General features: G+C 37.4%; 1 protein-coding gene across 1 annotated transcript in view; it reads right to left on the bottom strand.

The window, feature by feature from the left end:
- LOC114459565 (neural-cadherin-like) overlaps window positions 1-25018 on the bottom strand; it is a 494937-nt gene that overhangs the window by 127680 nt on the left and 342239 nt on the right. Inside the window, exons 26-27 of the mRNA XM_028441778.1 lie at window positions 23461-23738; window positions 857-1071 (exon numbers count right to left, since the gene is read on the bottom strand). Coding sequence (XP_028297579.1) covers window positions 857-1071; window positions 23461-23738 — 493 coding nt within the window. The remainder of the gene's footprint in view (window positions 1-856; window positions 1072-23460; window positions 23739-25018) is intronic.

The following is a 25018-nucleotide window of genomic DNA, read 5'->3' as shown; positions in this document are numbered from 1 at the left end:
GTCCATCTTCTGTAACTTCCATATCTACCACTAAACTAATGCCTCATGATAGTGCTGTGCAATATAACTATATATGTTGTAGCGCTATATAAAAATGTCTACCCTACGACATAACCCATTGTTGTTTATAGTATTATTTTTTATTGATGACCAAAAATGGCTCAAAACACTTTTCTGACCAAAACAACCTGGCCGAAACAGAATGTGATGCTGCGACAAAACACTGCGGTCAGCACCCACGTGTGGATACGAGCCAACGTATTTCAATCCATTTGAGCACTAATGCCTCTTCTAAGCAGAGATTGAGACGGAGCAAAAACAATCAAATCAGAAAAACAAATAAATGGTTTGGTTATTTTGTTTTACTTACTTATAACTAAAACAGAAATACAGAAACATCAAAAACCAGATAAGCAGCGTTTTTTTTTTCTGTTTTAAAAATAATCTTGTGTTTGTGAGATATTTGGTCAGTGGTGTGTTATATATGACATGTTTAAAAAAAAAAATGCAAGGTTGATTTTCATAAAATGACATAATTGTTACATTTTACATGTGTCACGATTAGTTCAGTGTTTTGTTGGGAGTTAGTAAAATAGGAACATGATGATTTTCTGTGAAATGTAATGAAAATGAAACAAGTGTTTCATGTTTAAACCTAAACATGTCCTACCTTTTAAAGTTACAACTAGCCTTCCTTATTATCTTACCCTCTAATTAAAGTGAAACCATTAATTTTTAGTATTTAAGAAGTACTTTTCTAACCCCTTCAAACTATACAGATGAAACTAGTAAAATGTTTCTATTGTAGTCATATTTTTTTAATACAATGTGTTGGTTTGGTCAGCGTGTGTCCCACCTAGAGCCATGAAGTCCTCGTGGTCCCAGGCCTGGAGCTGAGCCAATGGGCCGCTGTAGAGCAATAGTCCGTCAGGAACATCCGTGATGAACTCCAGCGACACGTGGCTCTCGAAACACGGCGTGATGGGAGGAAACCAGGCGTAGCCGCTGCCAGTGAAGCTGTGCTTGTTCTGCTGGCATTCAGGGCCCTGGAACTGAGCGGGACACTGGCACCTGGAGGAAGAGCAGCACAGTATCAGCAACATAAAAACATGTTTGGACTCAGCCAATGGTTCATGGATACGCTTGATCAGGGTCAGAACTCTAAACTTCACTTTCCCTCAGCCACTCATCCTTCATTTATTCTTTGCTGCACATCTGCGCTCAGCGCCACATAATCTATTTGATTTGCCTCCTCAGACAGCGCTCCCCCCTCGGCTGGCTGTTTCTCACTGCGGATGCTTTATGGATGCAGATGCTCTCATTAGTGGGCCAACCACATCAGGAGAAAAATCCCTTCTCTGCGTTTCCACACATTCAGCCTCTCATTTATCGCTCCACTTCCTGGAAAAATCGCCTTTCTTATAATTCTTTGCACTGATTCATGCCAGTGTAATTAATATTCATTGGTTACATTATTATTCATTTTCCTCCTTTTTCTAACACTTTTTATCAGTACACCTGTGATGCTAACAAAACTTTATTTTGTCATAACCTCAAAACTAATAATAAAAATACATACCAATACCACAACAAAGTGAAAATACACAAATTTAACATGATTATTTTATATATGGTCACACAGAGTCCTTTCCTGAATCATCTCCCCCAGACCCACTGTGCTGTGTTGTATTTTTGCCTTAAATAAAGTTGAATTGAATATATTTGTTAGTCGTTATTATCATTATTATTATTATCATCACTATTAGCGTGAGATGGATAGACGGATCGGTGCGGCGTCAGCAGTGATGCGGTCGCTGTATCGAACTGTTGTGGTGAAGAGGAAGCTGAGTCGCGGGGCAAAGCTCTCAATATACGGATCGATCTACGTTCCTATCCTCACCTATGGTCATGAGATTTGGGTAATGACCGATAGGACAAGATCACGAATAGAGGCGGCCGAAATGAGTTTCCTTCGCAGGGTGGCTGGGTGCACCCTTCGAGATAGGGTGAGAAGCTCAGTCACTCGGGAGGAGCTCGGAGTAGAGTCGCTGCTCCTTCACGTCAAAAGGAGCCAGCTGAGGTGGCTCGGGCATCTGTTTCAGATGCCTCCTGGTCGCCTCCCTCGGGAGGTGTTTCAGGCATGTCCCATTGGGAAGAGGCCTCGTGGAAGGCCCAGGACACGCTGGTGGGACTATGTTTCTGAGCTGGCCTGGTGTCGCCTCGGGGTCCCCCCAGAACAGCTGGAGGAGGTGTGCATGGATCGGGAGGTCTGGGCATCTCTGCTGAGACTGCTGCCTACGCAACCCGGCCCCGGATAAAGCGGAAGAAAATGGATGGATGGATGTTATTATTAAAAATATATAGTAAATTATAAATATAAAATATTTTTAGATTTTATTATTTACCATTTATTAACACATCAAAAGTACCAAAAATTGCTACCACCGAGTACCAATACCGATTCACAGGTACCCAGTATTGGTTTAAATGTGAAAGGTACCCATACATTTGATGGCACGATGTGGGCGGAGCTTATTAACTTATGCAACTTTAAATACTACAAACAGCTTCACAGTTGTACAGTTGTTCACACTGATCACAACTAATGTACATATTCTGGTGCATGTGTAGTTCAAATGTCACATTGTTCTATTAGCTAAAGTGCATCTGTCAGCAAATATGTGCACATATTAAATGGAGTTTACACCTAATCCACAACATTGTCAAATAAATAATGCTTAGTTTTTCTTAATTTTTTATCTATATACTGTAACACACAGTTTCAAAGTTAATTAGAAATCTTTTCTATTGTTACGTATAAACAGTCTGTTGTAAGACAACTTTGCAAAATTGTCACAAACCAACTCTGCCAGTGAAACACTTTAACCTTCTTGTGTAACTAACTTTTTCTCATTAGTTGCAATCAATCTCAGTAAGACATTGGATACGCGGGTGTGATGAGAAGACTTTCAGCAGCACGCACTCAGCTCAGAGGCTGCCAGCAATTATGAAACGTAGAGTTTGTACACAGCCTGGGAAAATAACAAGGCTGCCTTATTCACACTCCAGATAGTCTGAGCCTTAGCCTCGTGAATCCAACGAGCCAACACACACACACACACACACACACACACACACACACACACACACACACACACACACACACACACACACACGCACACACATGTCAGACAGCTGTCATCTGCAGAATTCATTCTGATCAAGCAGAATATATACATATTAATACAACAATCCTATGAAAAGTAATCATTTATGATTTAATACAGGAAGTAAAATTATTTTCCACATTGTTGCCAGAACCAAATAGGCACAAAATACTGTGTGTGTGTGTGTGTGTGTGTGTGTGTGTGTGTGTGTGTGTGTGTGTGTGTGTCACAGAGGTCAGGCTCAATACATAACAGTAAATAAAAGTTGCATTTGTCACACCGCCAAAGAACAAAAACACAATCTTGTTACATGCCTGCTAGTGTAACATCTGTAACATCTGTAACATCTCCATAATAAGTGGGATAAGAACCAAAGGGACAACGTGTCACAACCTGCAATGAACTGATGTTCACAGGCCCATCCATGAAGTCAGATAAATGATAAAGTAAAATGATGATCCATTGTTCTATGAATCTGTGATAAACACATTTCTTTATTCATGTGAATAATATCCACTGTTATCCAGGAACATTTATTATTATTATTATTATTATTATTATTATTATTATTATTATTATTATTATTATTATTATTATTATTATTATTATTATTATTATAATCATCTTAAAGATGGAAATCCTGGTTTTAATCACAAATAAAATGGGTTCAAAGTGACCAAAAATTGGCTAAATGTTGCAAATCAGAGTGGACAAAATGGATAGAAAAAGTCGTTAAAAAAATGGTTCAAAGTGTCAATATTGGAACAATTAATTGAAACTAGCAAATAATGGGCATTGCAAATCATGAATGTGGTTAAATTGGCAAAAAATAAGGACAAAATATGGTGAAAAGAGGTTAAAAGTGACAATAATGGGTCAACATATGTGATATTAGGTGTAAAAGTGGTAGAAAAGGTTTATAAGTGTTGAACATGTCTGAAAAGTAAAAAAAATAATGTGTAGAAAAGACATTGAAATGTGATGTAGAATTGTCAGAAATGTAGCAAAAATACATGAAAAGGAACAAAAATATGGCAAGAAAAAGTGATCAAAATAGATTAAAATATGGTGAGTTTGGTGTAGTTGTAGAAAAATTGTAAAAAATAAAATAAAAAAAAAAGCAAAAATCGGTTCAAATTACTAAGAAGTGTCAAACGACCCCAAATGGGGTCCTGACCCCAAGGATGAGAACCCCTGGCCTATAGAGCCATGTTCATTTTGCATTTAGAAGGTCAAGAGCACTGCAAAAGCAAAAACATCCTCCAAGCATAGATCAGATCACTAAATCTCATTTCAATCCATAATCCATAATTTTTTGAAATGTCCTTGCTCAAAAACTTCTTCTGGATACTGTATCTAGAGTACCATCTGGATCATCTCCAAAATGCAACCCGTTCCTCCTTTTTACATTGTCTATTAGCTCGCCAAGTTTTTCAGATTTCCTGCTGATAAACATAAACATAAACAGACATAAATATACAGTAGTTATAACTAATTATTGTTCCCTGGGCCCAGTTTTTCTAAAGTTTTAATCCGAATACAATTTAGCTGAATTTGGTAATCCTTTTTTTACTATCCATGATCACGTGATCATTTTTCAAAACAATATTAGATTGGATCAATCTGATCCAGCTATAATCTGATTAACCACAGCTTTTCTGCCATGTGCCAGTTTCTTGTGTTAAGCAGCAAATTGTCCCAGAGTGTAGAACAATTTGAGACAATGTAGGACAATTTCAGACAATGTAGGACAATTTCAGACAATTTGGGACAATTTGGGACAATGTAGGACAATTTGGGACAATTTGGGACAATGTAGGACAATTTGGGACAATTTGGGACAATGTAGGACAATTTGGGACAATGTAGGACAATTTGGGACAATTTGGGACAATGTTGGACAATTTGGGACAATGTAGGACAATGTAGGACAATTTGGGACAATGTAGGACAATTTGGGACAATTTGAGACAATGTTGGACAATTTGGGACAATTTGGGACAATTTGGGACAATGTAGGACAATTTGGGACAATTTGGGACAATGTTGGACAATTTGGGACAATTTGGGACATCGTAGAACAATTTGAGACAATGTAGGACAACGGAGGACACTCTGGGACAATGTGCCGCTTATCACAAGAAACTGGCATATGGCAGAATCCACTTTTGGTTCTCGGTTCTACTGCATCTTTGTTTGATGAAGGTTCTTCAAGCCTTTGGAGACCCTGATAAACCTCTTGCTTTCTGTTAGAACCAGAACACATGCAACAACTGTTAGACACTATTTCTGATTTGGATGCATTTTGGATTTTTATCATTGCATGCATCACTAACAAATATCTAAAAACAAAACAACGTATTTGATTATGATGACTGTGAGTTTTTTTATTTTATATTACTGTTATGTTATTTTAAGTGTGTGTGATATGACGTTCCCCATTCTTGGAGAGCATGTTGTACAATGAAAATAAAGCTTTTATCTATTTTCTTCTTCTAATAAATATCAGTTAATGACAGAAATACATATATTATTTGTGCTCGATATTGAGCTGTTTAAAGGAATATTTTATGTGACCAAACAATTTCTACTTTGCTGTAGGTCTATACTGTAATTACTGTAGTCTGACAGATGAACAAATCAGATTAAAACCATATAAATTAATTGGATATATTGGATAAGATTATTTATTACATTTTTAAAGTTACATTACATTTTGGGCCTGAAGTCCACCCTTTTAACTGATCCCAATCCTGATAAAAAGTTCTGAAAAACTCAAACTAAAGGTTTGATCCCAAACAAAAGATTGGATTACATGATCTAATCAGATTACATAATTCTTTTTTTTCTGTTGAAAAACCCATTTTCAAGATTCGATCCAATCCGTTATCCAGAATGTGAACTGATTACTTTTAAAAAACCAGGCCCTGACGTCAGAAGTGTGATTAAATCCAAAGATCAGCTGAAAAAGGAACTCATTTTAAAATGATTGGAGAAATGGCCCCTGTAGTGTGCTCCTGTTCCCATTGTTGGGAAACACTATAGTGAGTACCAGATACTTGTTCTCTGTTCTAAAATGGATGATTAGGAGTCTGATGCTTAGAAAGTGTGGAGGTAAAGATACTTTAGACCCTTGTGAAACGCTTTGAAACTATCACAACATAACGAGAAGAAGAATTCATCCAATTAAAATGGTTCATCCTGAGTTTTTCCGTGGTTTAATTCTTTGTTCGATCAGTTAGCGAGTCGTACAGCAGGGTTAGCTATAGCTTTTATTCTAGAAACTCAACCCAGAACCAGGGCTGTGGACTGGGACCAAAAATCAAACCAGTCCAACATTATCAGTGACACCATGTAGGAGTAGGTATTAACCCTAAGGTTATGTTTTACTCTGCATTTGTCTGTCTGTCTGTCTTTGTCTGTATGTCTGTCTTGTCCGTCCGTCTGTCTGACTGTTAGTAAGATAACCTGAAAAGTTCTGAACAGAGTTGGATGACATTTTCAGGAAATGTTGATAATGGGACAAGGAACAGGTGATTATATTTTGGTGAGCCTGGGCCTGCTCTTTATGTCTTATGGGTAATGTAGTAGTGGTAGGGAAGTACATTGCGTGTATATCCCACCTGGTACTCGTGCTGGACTTGGTGGCGGTCTACGTTCTCCATATGCTCTAGCTGAGTCAGTGATGCTCAAAATGTTACTTTCAATTATTATTCCCCCAGAAAATCTTAAAAGGGAGAAACTTTCTAACCCCTTTTTACCTTTTGGCCATTTTGCAACTTCCTTTGTCCCATTTTTACAACCTTTTTCTACCGTTTGCCAATAAATATATATATATATTTTTTTTTTAATCCAATTTTTGTCCTTTCTTTAATTTTTTGAGCCACTTTTCGTCCCAATAAGCTAACTTTTGCCCAATAAATTTCACTTGTTTCCTTTTGTCACTACATTTTGCCTCTTTTTATTCCACATTTGTTTCATTATTGTTTGTCACATTTTGCCCATTTCAAATACCCTTTTCCATTAAATACGAGCTGGTTCCTCTTTATTTGCCCTTTTTTGGCCACTCTTGACTGCTTTTGGCCCATTTTCGTTACTTTACACTGTTTTTTTCCCACTTTTGGCCACATGTTACCATGTCTGCCTCCACTCGCTCGTGAAAAAAAAAAAAAAAAAGGACGACGCCTGGTATAATAGACGGACAGTCCACCCCTACCCAGCACCAAATCTTTGTATACTGAGACAGAAATGCTCTTCAATTTTCTAAATATATATATTTACATATTCACATCTTTCCCCTTAGTATTTTCATCATTGTCATACCGACTCCAGGAACAAGTCAGTTTTGAGAATGTTTTGTGATAAATGTGAAGCTCTTAAATCCTCTTAAAGCAGATTGGTTTTAGTAATACATGGTCTGAGGTGATTTGTGCATGTTGTCATTGGATAAAGGGCTGTAATCCTCTCTTTTCACTCCCATTATTAAAGGCCTGATTATATATACGTGTTCTTTCAATTTTTGGACCATAATCTGTTGATTTGCTTAGAGGTGGATTCATGTCGGAACTTTAGTTCAAAGAAGTTATAGGAACAAATATAACAGCTTCTAAATGTTCCTATTAAAATTAATCCTTCCAATGCCTTTCAAACATGAGCCTTATTTCTAATTAAAGCACATCTTCTGATGAGAAAATAATCAAAGGTAAAGAGGAAGGACAAGACTGGCCTGAAGCCGAAGCCAGAGAGTAAATAAAGATTATAGTCGGTGAAACATTTTAAATAATTAAAAAAAGCTGAATGAAATTAAAACAAGCTCCAACCAGAGGAGGAAGAATGTGATGGTCAGTGACACAAACCAACAAAAAAAAGTATTTCCTCAGAGACGTTAAAACATGGAAAAACAATCTGTACATTTTGTCTCCCGTTGAAAAACTCAGTGGTTTGGTTGAGGTAGGATCACATTATTATGTCCTAAATCAAACCCCTCCCCCCATCACTACAGGCATGCCCCAGGGCTCAGTCCTGGCCCCCCTTTTCTTCATCATTTATCTCCTCCCCCTAGGCAATATCTACTGTAAACATGGTATTCACTTTCACTGTTACGTGGATGACACCCAGCTCTACCTCCCCAGTAGACCACCTTCTACCCTCCCCACCCCCCATCCCTTACCGACTGCATCACAGAAGTTAAATCCTGGTTAAATCATAATCTCCTAAAACTAAACAGTGATAAAACAGAGGTTCTCCTCAATGGTACAAAATCAGCACTTTATCCTACAAATCCCACCCATCAATAATATCACCCGGTCTCCATATTTCCACCTCCGTAACACCAATGGCCTCCGCCCCTCCCTCACCCCCACACTACCGCTATCCTTGTCCACAGTCTCATCACTTCCCGGCTTGATTACTGCAATTCCCTTCTCTTTAGTCTCCCCATGCAAATCCCTCCATAAACTCCAGTTAGTCCAGAACTCAAACCCTACCCCTCTATCTCCCACATCACTCCTGTTCTCCACCAGCTCCACTGGCTTCCCATACAATTCCGAGTCCACTTCACCACACTGACCCCCCTTTACCTGACTGATCTCATCCACGTGCACACTCCATCTTGCTCTCGTTACCAGGCTCCAAAAAACCTTCAATGGAAACACCTTCAAAAAGACATTAAACTTTGTGGAAATTTAAGAAATACTGCTTTTATTTTGTGAAAAACTGTAATGAAACACAGCTAGAGAAGGGTCCCTTTAAGACGCTCAGGCAGATACGCTTGTTGCATGTCATAAGTCAAAGATTCACCAGTATCTCCAGTATAATGTTCCCTGCATTGCAAACAGTCTCCAGTCTTCACTGTATATTACGTTAATATAGAATTCAAAAGGTGCACAAAAATAAAATCAAGTAAATGTAGATGCAATGACATTTAACCGTCTAGCTTCCCGCAGCAGCTAACACACTGCAGTGTTTACAAGATGGACAACCACGTGGATGCTCTGTTGGCTCATAAGTCAGTTGTTGGATAAAACAGCGAGTGAGCAAACACTGCGGTCAGTGCACGCTTGTCTGTAAACGGACCAACATGTCCGTTGAGCGGTCGTATTCCAACACATCTGATGCTAAAGCTTGTTGTAAGCAGAGGTTGAGACAGATCATGGAGAGAAATTGGGTAGAATGCAGAGAAGAATTTCACTACGGTGATGAATAAAATATACATTATTATTATTATTATTATTATTATTAAACACCAGCCATATTTGAATTACACACAGGCCCAAACATTGGTGCAGAACTGAAAGAGGACCTAATGAACGGAAAGTCTAAAATATAAAGACTATATATATATAAAGATTGATGAGCAGAGTTCTCACCAGGAATCTTTGACAGTATAGGGGAGTTTCTTTGAGTATGTTTGAGCCTTTACAAAGCAGAGGATGCACACAGGCAACATCGGGGGCAGCGAAGCACCTGAAGGGGTCCTCAGGTGAAGACGAGAGCTTTCGAGCAAATCGCCTGTAGCAAATAGACAGCACGCTGATGTATGCGTTTCTGGGTTATGCAGATTAAAAGAGTTAAAATAACACATGCACACCTAGGAGTCCTTTTGTGTTTACGTAATACGACAGTACCCATTAAAAAACATTATTTGCAGGTACTCACAGTTTTCCTGGTGCTGATATATCATTATTGCAGTCATTTTTAATGTTAAACAACTCAAAACTCTTGCAAAATTTTCCTCATATTATGACATAATATTTCTCTTAATTTAGTGGAAACTGGTCACAAATTGTAGGAAATGTAAAGTGTAGATTCTTTTGGGACTGATATGTGTCACTTTTTGGTTAGATATTGTCGATTTCTTACATATTTTGTACTTTATGTTTACGTAGGAGTGCAAACTCGGGCACAATAATGTTCAAATTACTCGTTTCCCTGCATAAAATCTGTGGACCTGGTGATAATTTAGTGTTGCGAGTTCAGGAGTTGACGATTACGCCCCTACTTTATGTTGTAAACTCAAAATATATGTGACACAAACGACTGACTCTATGGAGACTTTCTCACTGAGAATTGTTAAAGTTATTGTTGCTACCTTTTAGTTTAAAGGAATCAAAGCTTAAAGTTTTATTAAAAATGTATTAAAAAAAAAACAACAACAAATAAAAAGCCCAGCTCCACCACCTCTAAACCTGTTTTCAACATTTTAATGTGTAAATGTAATCCAGGGAATGTGTGGAACATAAATCAGTCACGCTGCTCGTGTCCAGCTCTGGACAAACATTACACGGCGGCTCCAGTCGGGCGGATTTAAACCGTGGCCTTTTCACTCTGCGCCACTAATTAAATAAACTGCAGGGGAAAATTAACTTCCACCAGTCAGAGAGAGGACGGCTTAGTGGACACGCTGTGAGACGAGGCTTTCTGTGCATCTGCTGTCACATATGTTCACATCCCGTCTACATGAATGTATAAATGAATAGTCTGTAATGTTTCTGAGCATTTGAAGATCTTAGACAGAGCCCACCTGTAACAGCAGCTGCTCTATCTATGTGTGATGTCTAAATCATAATGATCTATTCCTCATATATCCACCACAGGTGTTCATCTTCATTTCAAACAGGAACTTTAAAAACATTATGCAGAATAATATAGTTCACAGCAGCAGTTTTAATGCAGATGTATTTTGCTGATAATTAAAGCAGCTCGCCATGATAAATAACATTAAATAAAGATATAGTGCAACGTTAACCTCATAGATGCAGAATAGATGGGAAAATTGACTTACAAGGTTTGACTACATCAATGTGGGAATAACATCACACAGTTTTCATGTAATTCACTGTATATAGTATAGCAGTACGTATCCATAATCTAATATGGAATGGCAAGGCTTGAAAGTTCAGTTTTCTCAGACTTGAGGCACAACAGAGAACTTTGATCATAGCAACTGTCATCCTCCAGATAAAAGCTCATCTTGGACTTAAATTGAAGCTTAAAAAACTTGTTTTTATGTACATTTGAGGCTAATATGAATTCAAAAAATGCTTAAAGGTCCAGTTTTATGCTATTTTTCACACATCTCCATTTGTTCTGAAAAGTCACTTTTATGATGCTTCTAAAAACAGGCTGTTTTGGGGCCTTCATGCATATGTATGAGTGGGCGTGTCTATAGACGCTGACTCTACGTCTCGCTTTTAGAGAGGGCGTGGCTTGCACTTATATTATACTTCATCTGTGTTTGGTTTGTGGGATTCTAGCAGTTGATTACATAGGGATTTTCTTTCGCTATCCACACACACTTGTTTTCAGCCAGAAGACTGCACATTACAGTAAAACACATGGATATTTAACTCATTGATTGCCAATGATGTCTAAAGACGTCAATTGTGTTTTTCGGCTGGGGTTGCTAGGAGACAGTGTGACGAAGCTCTCCCATGAATATCGAGCTTGTACCATGATGTAGTGACCAACTGGTGACATGTAGGTGGCAGCAGCGCACCTTTGGATGAGATTGAGAGTGTCGCTATGGTGAGAGAAAACGATCAAAAAACGGGGCAAGCGGTGACACTCGACATGTCCGGGAGGAGGAGGAAGTTGCATGTGTGGAGAATGACGGGGTGAGAGACTTGGAGGAACGCCAAAATACAGTAAGAAATCCATTCAACTCTGACAAAGATAACGAAATAATAATAATTTTGTCATCAAAAGCCTGGTCTCAGTGTTGTTTTTGTAGTTTTATAGAAGAAAACCAATGTTGAGGCGTCACTAAAGCAAAAAAAAAAAATTGCTTCAAAGTAAAAAAAATCATTTTTCTCAGCTTTTTGTCAGAAACTGTCAATTTGTGTGAAACTTGCCTCTATTCAACTGCTGATTACAGAAGAACCAAACAAGCTAGAAACAAAAACAATTCTGATGAAAGTAGAGACTAATCTTTGAGAATCTGGTTTCAGATTTCAGATTGTCATAGTACAAAATATTCTGTGGGAAAGATCAGTAAAAATCATCTAAAACGCCTGGCAATATGGAGTTGGCTGCTCTGAAAAGGGCTGGCAGTGAATGAGTTAAGTGGCTATTGTGATTGTGAGTCTGACAAATGCTGCTCCAGCGTGTGTTTATCACGGCAGCAGTTAATCTTTAACAGTCTTCCTTCTCCTCCTCACCTCTTCTGACCACAGGAATAATCTATTTAAGATGATAGTCCATTGTTTTGTCCAACCGCTGTCTCGCACTGGGTCACAAACTCATCAGATCATCCCATAAAAGCGATATGAGGCGGAATACGGCTGCTAAAAGTGAAACTGATGGTGAGCGCTCACGTTGCGCTTCGAATTATCTACTAAACGTAAAGATTTTACGTGTGATATCAACCTGCCTTCGCTATGGAGGTAGTTTGAGAGGGAGGAGCTCACATTCTTATGGGGTAGGAGGAGCCAGGATTGTCAGGAGGAGGAGTTTCCACCTTATGACATCATATTGGGGAAACAGAACTTCAACCCTCTGAATGAAGCTAAAGGAATGTAGCAAAACCATTATAAAGTTATTTTTTCATACTACCACCTTTTTAAAAATGATTAATTTTGTGGACAATTTGTCAGGCGGACAGACATTTTTTTGTTTTCTATGTTGAGGGTGATATTTGACAGCAAAGAGGCAACAATCCCCTGATTTCCTCTGTGTCAGGATACGGAGGTATAGCTGCAGTATCTTAAAGGTCTTGTGGAGGATGTATTGTATTGTATGAGCAATGCCGACTCCAACTTGTAAACAGAGCTGTGCACGAGGAAACCTGGGCTCACATGTACAGAGGGCGGTTTTTTTTTCCTAAACTTTGGAAAAATCGTCCTCTATACCTTTAATATTCACAATCACATCATTTTACCAGAAGCTTTTCCCAAAAAAAATTTAATTTTTTTGCCCTTGAGATCAAACGGGGCCAAGTTGGGGGTGGTCGACCGTCCACCACCAGACCCTTCTGACAGCAGTCACTGCAGCAGCAGCAAATACTGACCTACAATATCACGAAATCATTTAGAAACTACTAGAAATACTTATTAGATCTTTGTTTTTCTTTTAGCAGATTGCAGATACTGTATACAGCAGCAGGAGGTGAGAAGCTACAGCAGAAAAAGCAGCTCTTAGAAATGTAAAAAGACTTTGAAGGAAGTTGTAAATTATCATCTGAAATGTGTAGATGAATCAGAGTGATCTCAGTCGGTCTGACACTTAAATAAAAGTGTCTTTGGAAGCTTTGAGGAAGACTTTAAAAGAAATCCTGACACCGAGTAAAATGTCTCGCCTTGGTTTGTCTGAACTTTTATTTCCCAGTTGGAGGTGACCGTGTTTGAAGAACAAAGCCCTGTGGCAGTGGTAAAGCTCCTGGAACACTCAGAACACACACATAATAGAAACGTGTTGGCTGCCCTTCAATCTGAGACGCTCCAAGATGAGCTGGAAGAGAAACAAGACGTCTTAGCGTTGTGACTTTTAACTCTGCCACTAAAGAGGGTACGTACTGTATGTAGACGGACAAATCTGTGAAACAATCCCTAAATATGTCTCATTGTTAGAAAATACCACAACAAGACATCTTTATATGACATATTACAAATAATTAAAATGAAGCAGTCAAATAATCCAGGTCACTACAACCTTTCTTACAGGGTTTTAAATTATACGTTGATTTTGACATACATTTTGGTTGAATTATGGTTTTATTTTCATTATTTATGTTGTTTCCTCACAGGAGTTAAAAACTAATGTTTTGAAAAAAATTGCTAAAATATTAAAAAGAAAAACTGTGGAAAACACGGAATTTGGAAAAGATAACCTGATTTTATAGAGCCCTACTATTTTAACTAATAAAAGTTTTATTTTTTTCATGCTTGGGACAAGTTTTCAGTGTCACAAGATTTAGGAATGTTGTAATTACTGTCAGATGAAAAAATGTTCCATTGCAAAAAGAAGAAAACAAATTTTTATTGGAATTAACCAAACATTGGGTGTAATTTGAACTAACTTTATCTTACTGAGACATAAATAGCAGCATCCATGCCAAATCATTTAGAATTTAAAAACATGTTTGGACTGATGAAAACATAGATATTTTGGGGGAATTGGACATGAGAATGGCAGAATGAGTCATTGGCGTCCTGTTGAAAATTTTATTTGCTCCCAGCTGGCACTGATGACATCATCATCACAGACAGACATTCCTTGATTTTATAGAGAGATACGTCTCCAACATGCATCCAACACTGCACTGTTAAACTACTTCACACATTCATATTTTTATTTTAAACATACATGTTTATTTGGTTGTGTTATAAAACAATATTGCCAATAAAGTTGAATCTTTATAGATGTAAATATTCCTTTTAGCAGCCTATTCACTAGGATGATGTGTTACGCTAAGTTATTCAGAGTTTGTAGAGCTAAGTAGATGCTAATTAATTATAGCAGCTTTCATTTGTATGCCAAAAAAAATAGTTGTGATATAACCCAACCATCATTCATAATCACAGCGCCACCTATTGGTAAAAGGAAATCATAGACATTATATTTGCACAGAACATTGCAGGAAAGTTTGTGATATAATCCTTGAAAATGTTCATTTACGTCTCAATACTTACAACAATACATTTCTGCCACACCCCCACATGAAACACACCTCAACGTGCACCACTTCCTGCAGCTTTAATTTACAATCTTTTTAAATTTCCTGCTATTTCCAATCAATAATTCCCATCAAAATGTACCAAATATTGTCTGCCCCTTTGTAACCCAAGTTACTTTGTAACCCAAGTATTTCCAAAAGAAAACACACAGAGCAAATTAAATACATTCTATTTTTAGAGACTTTAATATGTAGGCACAACTTGTGACCCGGCGTCAAATAGTCCATGAGCTGTAAAAAATAAAGTTTTAGATTAACCTGGATTAGAACCTGCATTAGGCACAAAAAAGATGATTTGCTCAGAGCTCTTTTTTTTTAAATGGCCCACCCCTTATTTCCAGTAATTTCCAAATTTATGGGAACATAGTCATGTGATATATCATTTTAAAGGTAATTCAATGCAGATTATGATTATGCCTTGCACAATTTGATTAGGCTCCCATTCCCTTCTAATTTATTTGTGAGTCAAATATTGCGATGGTGGTACCAAATCATTGGCACATACCAATATATGAATGGGGCCCATTACTCCGTATGTGCCACGGGGGGCAAATGACTACTACATTAATGCTCATTGAATCGGGCTGTAATTTGACATGGGTATTCAATGAGCAGATTGTCAAAAGCCTCTCTGAGACCTTTTTTACTTGGTGGAATTAAGTCATTTGACTGAATTTTCAAGAACGTGGTACGTGTTTTTCAGCGTGAAGACGTTCCGCGGGTCCGGCCGTACTTCCTCTAAACTTGTTTTGCAAGTTTTAGTTTGTTTTTGCAGAACAAAAACCACAAATGATTCCAATATGCTTTGGTATAGTAAGAAGCAATATTTATGTGTCTTGTGCAACCTTTAAATATTAAATCATTGGCATAGAATTTGGACTCAAATAACTTGGCAAGATATGGAACCAAATACAGGGTTGTAATCAAGGGAATCTAAAACAATAAATGTGTTTTTGGACCATCCTAGTGTATGCCCTGTTATAAACAACATGTGATGCATTGAACATTCTGACAGCATTGACTTTTTATCTTTATTATAACTTCTCCCTGTAGATCTGATTATGCAGCTTTTATTTTCTATGTTTTCCAACATGTGGAGAAGTGATGTTACAGGTTGACCAATTTTCCCATCTTGCACTGACAGCCCTTCATACTGGAAACTCCCCCATCACACATTCCTTTACTGGAGGCTCTGACTGGGTCATCTTCCTCCACAAATTACATTTTTCCATCCGACGTGTGTTTTTTACTTTGAGGAAGAACTCTGCACTTTACGGTAAAAATATCCCAGTGGATGACAGGTGTCACTGTACAGATAGAAAACCTCAGGATTACCATAGAGATATACTGTACTTGTGATATCAGCAAATTAATGACGTCTGTCACAGCGGACGTTCTCCACCTTGGGGTCAGGACCACATTTGAGGTCACGGGAAAATGAGAGAGGTTTCCAGATGCCTTCAAGAAACTAATGCTTTTTTGAACAATTTGAGCCCATTTTTGCTATTTTTACCCTATTTTTTTTATTTTTTTTCCTGCGTTTCTGTTTAGGTTCTAAGTCAGTAAAATAATATAACCACACTGTTTATTTGGAACGGAATAACCAAATAACAAAGGGTACATGGGTTGAGCTTAAACAGATGAATAGTGTTTATTATTTCCATCACTGAGTGCTAACATAATGTCTATGTTCAACCACCTTCAGCTACAGTGGGGGTCCCTGCTCTCTGGGGCTTTTATTTTGGAGGTCACAGGCTGAACAGGTTGAGAACCACTGTGTTACAGTATATATACAGGTCAGATGTGTCTTTATTCACCTGGAACATTGTACTACTGAGATCATTTTCAGGTTAATAATAATTTAATGACATTAGGAAGCACAGCAACACTTCAGAGGAAATAATCAGCTCTACGTGCGCGAGGGGGAGAATTGTGAGCTAATTTCATCACGGCGTCTGATTCTCTGATAAAAGCTCAGGCCCACACGCGTGTGTTGTGTTTAATTGGTTTCAGAGAGCCCTTCACTTCCCGCGCTAAAGCTCCAGCCTGAGGAAACACAAAGCCCCCCGGGCTGAACCATGCTCAGTGTAAACGGGGTCATGGGGTCTCATCCAGCGCTGGAAGCTTCAAACACTTTCATTTCATCAGGACCGTTTGTAGTTAAAACTATTTGTTGAAATAGTCCAACCCTGTTCTTGCCCCTTGTTTACAGAGATGCATGCTAATGCTAACCCTCTCCTCAGGCTCGCTCGTTTTGTCAGCGACTCAAAAAACGCAAACTGGCAGAAAGTGACAGCGAACAAGTGAGATGTTTTATCCAGGTGGAGGTGGAGCTGATTTCTATTTATATTGGCAGGGAGGTAAAACATTGAGTTTGGAGGGTTGTCTCCTCCTATCTGGCCTGTGGAAAGGCCAGATAATTATCCCGTACATTCATGTCTGCCATAATAAAACTAGAAGTAATCAACCTAAAAGTCATGGCATCCCCTGCAATTAGTAATAAACACGAGAATATGTAAATGACGAAGAGTGTGTTACATGCAACGAACCAAGATGGATATTTATCTGGATTCATTTCCTTTTCAAATGCAGAAAAACAAAAAACAGGATCATGTCAGCATTTAAGGTGTAATAGTCTGTGAAAAATAACTAGTTTACCTCTTCCTGCTTGATTATTGATATTTATAACCCACGTCCACTTCATAAAATCACAGCTGAAATAATAACCTCAGGCTTTTTACCAAATGTTTTCAGATTTTATTTGGTTTTACGACCCAAGCCATCTGTAACATCACATCCTATTAGCTAGTATTTTTTTTAACTTGAAAGGGAGATCCATTGATTAATTTAAATTGAACTTTAGTAATTGAGAATGTATTTATAATTGACTTTCAAAGGATAGAAAATAATTTAATTTGAATTGTAAATGGGGGAAAATGCCAGTCACTGTAATCATAATTGAACATGGATAATCGAAAACATTATTTTCAATTGAAAAACCTATTAAAAATAGATTTTTAATATTTTTGTTTGTCTGATATTTTACAACATGTATGAATTTTATCTCATTGATCATTAATTGTGGTTGGGTCTTTAGTCTATTTTTATTTTAATTGTCATTGCTTTTTTTATAACTTACATGGTTCCACAGGTTTGCATTTAACTACATTTTAATTGACAGTATTTATAGAATTTCCATACCAATTACAATTACAAAGTCAATTATCTGACAATTACAGAGGCAATATATTTAGAAAAAAATTACAATAAAACGGCTCAGTTCTAAGGTTACACCAGTGGTTGAAATGTTAGCTAGGGTCTTTATGTAGCCAGTGGACGTAGCCTAGCTAAAGGACAAAGAGGAATAAGTCCAGCTCAGTTTTGCCATTGAGCTACTTCATCGTCTAACTTCAGATTTAATGAGTCTTCTGTTCACACAGCTTTGGATGTTCAAGGATGAACACAGACTCCAAACGCTCTCATCCATTAATTGCTGTCTTTATGTCTTTTAATGGAGGTTTTAATTCAGCTTGTACTTTTATTATACCTCTGGGAAATGTTGTCCTCTGCCTCCGTCCACTTCAAAAGATTTGTCGCGATGTGAGACGTGACACTTTAAGTAATCTACCCTCGCCACGTGTTTGTACATCTGCCAACAGCTCAAAGTCCTATCACACGTCACCTCTTTATTAAATCTTTATAGCATATACGACAAAGAACATTTCTCCTAGTAGAAATAATGATGTGGACGTATATTTTCTACTGCTATAGAGTGAATATTGTCCACTTTAAGGTGTTGATTTAGCCTCAAAGTTACTGACTAATATGACTAGTATGTAAAGTATTGTTAAAAATGAACAGCTGCTTATGTGTCTGAAAAGTTCTAACCAACGAGAAGTTTGGTACGTCAGGACGTGTACTTGTTTTCCTGCTCAGTGTCGACAGAACAAGATTGTGTTTTATATCCTAACCTAACGTACTACTAATGCAAACGTACTACTCATAATAACGTACTACTCATACAAACGTACTACCGATACTAACGTATTACTGATACATACTAACGTACTACTCATGTTAACGTACTACTCATACTAACGTACTACTCATACTAGCGTACTACTCATACTAACGTACTACTCATACTAACGTACTACTCATACTAACGTACTACTCATACTAACGTACTACTCATGTTAACGTACTACTCATACTAACGTACTACTCATGTTAACGTACTACTCATACTAACGTACTACTCATACTAACGTACTACTCATGTTAACGTACTACTCATACTAGCGTACTACTCATACTAACGTACTACTCATGTAAACGTACTACTCATACAAACGTACTACTCATGTTAACATACAACTCATACTAACGTACTACTCATGTAAACGTACTACTCATACTAACGTACTACTCATACAAACGTACTACCGATACTAACGTATTACTGATACATACTAACGTACTACTCATGTAAACGTACTACTCATACTAACGTACTACTCATGTTAACGTACTACTCATACTAACGTACTACTCATACTAGCGTACTACTCATACTAACGTACTACTCATACTAACGTACTACTCATACTAACGTACTACTCATACTAACGTACTACTCATGTTAACGTACTACTCATACTAATGTACTACTCATACTAGCGTACTACTCATACTAGCGTACTACTCATACTAGCGTACTACTCATACAAACGTACTACTCATGTTAACGTACAACTCATACTAACGTACTACTCATACTAACGTACTACTCATACTAACGTACTACTCATACAAACGTACTACTCATGTTAACGTACAACTCATACTAACGTACTACTCATACTAACGTACTACTCATACTAACGTACTACTCATACTAACGTACTACTCATACTAACGTACTACTCATGTAAACGTACTACTCATACAAACATACTACTCATACTAACGTACTACTCATACTAACGTACTACTCATACTAACGTACTACTCATGTTAACGTTCAACTCATACTAACGTACTACTCATACTAACGTACTACTCATACTAACGTACTACTCATACTAACGTACTACTCATGTTAATGTTCAACTCATACTAACGTACTACTCATACTAACGTACTACTCATACAAACGTACTACCGATACTAACGTATTACTCATATATGTTAACGTACTACTCATACCAACGTACTACTCATACTAGGGTACTACTCATACTCATCCAGCAACATTTCCAACACAGCCCAAGACTTAAAAATTATCCGAGCAACTTTGACAGCGAAACATGATAGTGTCCATTGGTGTCTGTATGTTCCATAATATCAGGGGCGGAGCAATAGGCGATGGGCGTGGCTACAACAGTGCAGGAATCTTAGATGCTTTCTTTTGGCAGGTGGATGAATGTCACGCTTTAAATCAATGCAGTAAAACAGGAGTACAATGTTAAGTCATCATCAGGCTGAATTAATATCACAAGATTACAACTTCATTGATCAGACACTTTGATCCAAAGTGTCGTACAACACGAGCAGTTAGAGATAAGAGACGTGATCAACATCCCACAGTGATGGGCCAGGTTGGATTAGAACCATTGACCCTCTGATTACAACCGACTACTTAATCATTAAACCACCACTGATATCATTGATTTCTAATTGAATTGTGTTCTTTGTGCATGACTATTCCTATTCCTTCTCATGGGCACAAAGGATGATCAACCAGTGACACCGACTGTTTGTTTTTGCTTTTCACCAAAACTCTTGGTTAGTGTGGATCTTTCCATCAGTTAATCAGTGTTGGTCAATCTGCCAATGAACAATATTGTTGTTCCACCAAATGTCCTGTTGGAGCTAAAATGTAGCGCTTAGCTCAGTTCCAGCAGCTCAAGGCGATCCAAAACTCTGATTGCTAATTTACTTTTTCAGCTCAAAGTTCAATAACAATGAAGTCTTTTATCATTAAAGGGACACAAATAGTTAAAAAAAACCTTTAAAGATGAAGGTCTCACTAACCTAAGCACTATAGCTCCTCCAGGATTGTAAATAAACCACAACACTACAGTGTGACCTTAAATAAATAAAAGGGTTCATTGTAAAGAAGTAGCAGCTTCAAGTATTTATACCAAGCATTATTATTCACTAACAATGGCCACTGCAGCCTTAAAAAATACCTAAGCGTTACGTACGAATACTTTTTCCTACTAAAACACATCAGCCCTCAATAGTGTTAGTAAATATACGAGTGTAATGTTATGGTTTATCATTGTAGCTCCTGTAAAATGAATTGATGTAAAAAAACGTGAAAAACAAATAAAATAATCAGAATTCAATGCACCGCTCATCTATTTTAGAAGTAACATTTCTTGCCCACATGGAAAGAAAAATGGCACATTTAAGGAATCCTTCATTGTTTTTACAAATGTGGCCTAAAACCTTTCCATTATTTTGCACCACATTTGTTTTATTAACTTTTAAAACTGGGACTACTTTACCCTGTGCGCCACCCTGTTGAAATGACATCATTGATGACGCCAATCGTCCTTAAGCCTATTGAGTTCTATAGGAGGTGAAGCATTCAGGATCATTTAGCAGCTTTTTCAGTCACAATGACAACTTGTGCTGCTTTGGGTTGATCTAAAAATCAATAAAAGTTAAAAAAAATGTAAACCTCTTTTTTTACTGAGAAATGATAAATTAAAATTGTGACCCAAAAAAATCTATGGCCACAGGGGGCGACAATTCCCACTCGATATATAAACGATATATTCTGATAGAGTAGGTGGAGCTGTATTACTATACCACGTATACCTTTCCTATGTGATGGAGATCCTGACATAGTAGAAGATGAAAATGAAAGAAAAGTGTCGACAAATAAATGAAAAAAATACACTGAGTATTGAATAATGATGCAAAAATTGGTAAAAATCCTGAATAAATTTGTTGAAATGATATGGAATGACCACTAACATTCTAAATGTGTTTTAATATAAATAACTGATTTTATAGGCAGAGTGACTAATCAAGAGTATTTGTTAAATTGTCTATTTGTCCATTATTAAACCACTATATATGCTTATTGAGTTCATTATCGCAGCTTGCTGATGTCGTTGTAAGTTCAGTCTCCCAGTCCATAATGAGACCAACACAAGAAGGAAAACATCCATTCTATAGGAATAATCAGTGCTAACATCAATACAAAGGCTGTAAACATTACATCATGCATGCATGTGGACTGTAGGAGGAAAACAAAAACAAAAAAATACATATCAGAAGGAGAAAACCCACACATACGTTTAAAAGTCAAGTGTCACTAACCTCTGCACCAACAACACGTCACGTTTCATCACAAGGTCAACAACAAAATAACAACTTATGCTGCTTTTATTTGCTCTAAATAATCAGGAAAAGTTAAAAATGCTGATGTAAATCAAAGACTGTTGAAGGACTTCCACCAAAAATGACTTCTATTCTCAGGATTTGTGTGTTTTTAACAGCACACAGTTTAAGGGAGAGTAAAGATCCCTTAGGAGAGCTTTTCTTCTCTGCTTCTTTGTCTTCTACCAAATTTCAGAGTTGTAACTGTTTCCCCCTGTGGTCACATTGTTGCGTCTTAACAGTTTTATCCTCTTTCGGTAAAAAAAGAAGTTTATATCGATATACCTGATTATTTAGAGTAACCAAAAGGAGCACAAGTTGTCATTTTTACTGAAAAAGCTACTAAATGATCTAAAAAGCTCCTAAATGATCTAAAAAGCTCCTAAATGATCTAAAAAGCTGCATTACTGTACTCTATTCAGTATTCGTACATTTGATGACATATCATGTGACATTTTGATATCGCATGATATCGTCCCACCTTTATTTTTAACTGAGGCATCAGTGGTTGAAAGATAAACATTTTTGCTGCAACACCTTGGCATGAAGGTTTCCCATCCATCAATCCATCATCCATCCATCCATCATCCATCCATCATCCATCCATCATCCATCCATCCATCATCCATCCATCCAAAAGCTCCACAAGGACAAAATCAAATTTACCGACGTTTGTTTGGAACCAATACAGCCCGAGTCAGATAAAACATGTACTGAGTCCAACCTAAAAGCTGATATATATATATAAACAATATTTGTTTATTTTGAGGTACTTGAGAAACACAGATTGCTGCAGAACAACAATTTTGTCATGATGTTATAGATATGTAATAACAGAACTCTCTCCTGGTCAGGCCAGATACAATCATACACTAATAGCATTCACTAAGGTCTCTGCCTGAGGACGCTCTGCTATGTTATGACTAGAGCTATCAGCAACATACTGTACGTAACCCTGAGAGCACTGAACAGCAGCAGATTCACTGAGACACACAGAATGAAAACCTGACCTCTGAATCTCAGAGCGGCCTGTTCCCCAAAACCCTTTGATATAAAAAACCCTGAATCAGCATCTGACCAGCAACCCTAAAGCTAGACTCCACCTCGTTCATCAAAACCACCACAACGTGTGATTAATAACACATCAAGCATAGTGACATCATGTGTCAGTATTAAACTTGTGTAACAGTAAATGTAATTATAATGATTTTATTATCTTCTCACCTGTATCCATGCTGCGTGTCTACACACCCCCCCCCGTTGAAGCAGGGGTTTCTGGGATACGCTGCACAGGGCTGGTGTGACTTGTCCCTCCCGGGGCAGGCGCACACCGCCATCGACTCCACCGTCACAGAAACCAGACTCATGGTTCCACAGTCCACCACTGTGGGGGTGTCCCGTACGCTCAGAACGCTGGAGCATCCTCCGGCCCCCGCACACCCGGACCTGGGACACTCGTCCACACGGATCTGGGACACGCTGACCTGCAGGAGGGACTGGAGCTGCGTGGGGAGGAAAAACAGGGCAGTGGGAGTTAGAAAAAGTCAATAATAATTACATGAAACATGATGTTAAATGTTATAATGTACATTTATGACAAATGTTAAGGCAAAAGATTCACTGTCAATCAATCCAGGATCTTAAAAGATAAATATATATTATACATAGATAAATAAATAACAAATAAATATGAAAACATATAGTAAAAAAACACATTTAAGTATTTTTGTATTTTTATGTCTTTTTTTTGTAGTTATTTAATTATTTCTTTAATTCCGTATTTATTTATTTGTAATTATATAATATTTTTGTCCCCCATATCCCGATACCACAGACGTAGTTGTAGCCTCAACAAACTGGATTTGATCCAATAATGTGAGAAAGTTTAACGGTGAAAGGAAAATGTTGGCAGCTTGGTCAATACATTTGATCATGTTAAAGTTAGAGATGAAAAATGTGTAATCGGATCGTTGCATTTATGGAAATCTTTCAGCGTTTCTGTTTGAAACAGGAGCAGAAATGGTTAAATTTATGTTTTTTACAAATAGTTGGAAGAATAACTTTAAGTTCTGTAAGAGTTCTGTGTCAGAGATAAAAATGAAGGTAAACTTCACTAAAAATAAATGTGTAAAGAATGTCTCTGAATGTTACATTGAAGACAAAGTAAAATAATTAGGGCTGGGGACTTTAACGCATTCATTGTGATTCATTTATTATAAAAAATAAAATAAAAAATAACGTAGTAAAACCATTTTTTGCACTGCAACCAGCGCGGAACATTTCTCATTTCACACGTTCCCGGTAGTTTTCACTTCTCTGGAATGTTCTGTTCTACCGATAAGTGCTGTTTTTCAACGTTTACCAAAATAAATCATGAAAATCATGACTATATCTTAGTTTAATGTAATTTAGTGCTTTGTGAACAATACAATCATATTATTATTTATTCATATTACACATTTACTTGAATTAATTAATTACAAAGTCTCTAATTATTAGATTGTATGTTTTATCTATAGTCCCACCACTAAAAACAATATTCTTAGTACAATAAAACACTGATATACAGTAGTGTATAGACTTCTGTGGCTGTTTTGAGCATCAGCTCCTATAAAAGTGGGCCAAACGTTGACGAGGCGTGAGACAAACTGTGGCGGTCGAGGTTGAGTGGTTCCATAAACCATTGGAACAAAACGTTGAGTTTCTACTTATTACATGCACTGAACGCATCACGTGCACAGTGGCGAGCTTGATTCCAGATGTCCTGCCCTTAACGTTTATA

This window comes from Gouania willdenowi, chromosome 3, assembly GCF_900634775.1.
Source record: "Gouania willdenowi chromosome 3, fGouWil2.1, whole genome shotgun sequence".
NCBI classification, from domain to species: domain Eukaryota; kingdom Metazoa; phylum Chordata; class Actinopteri; order Blenniiformes; family Gobiesocidae; genus Gouania; species Gouania willdenowi.
This window is presented reverse-complemented; position numbering and strand designations above follow the sequence as displayed.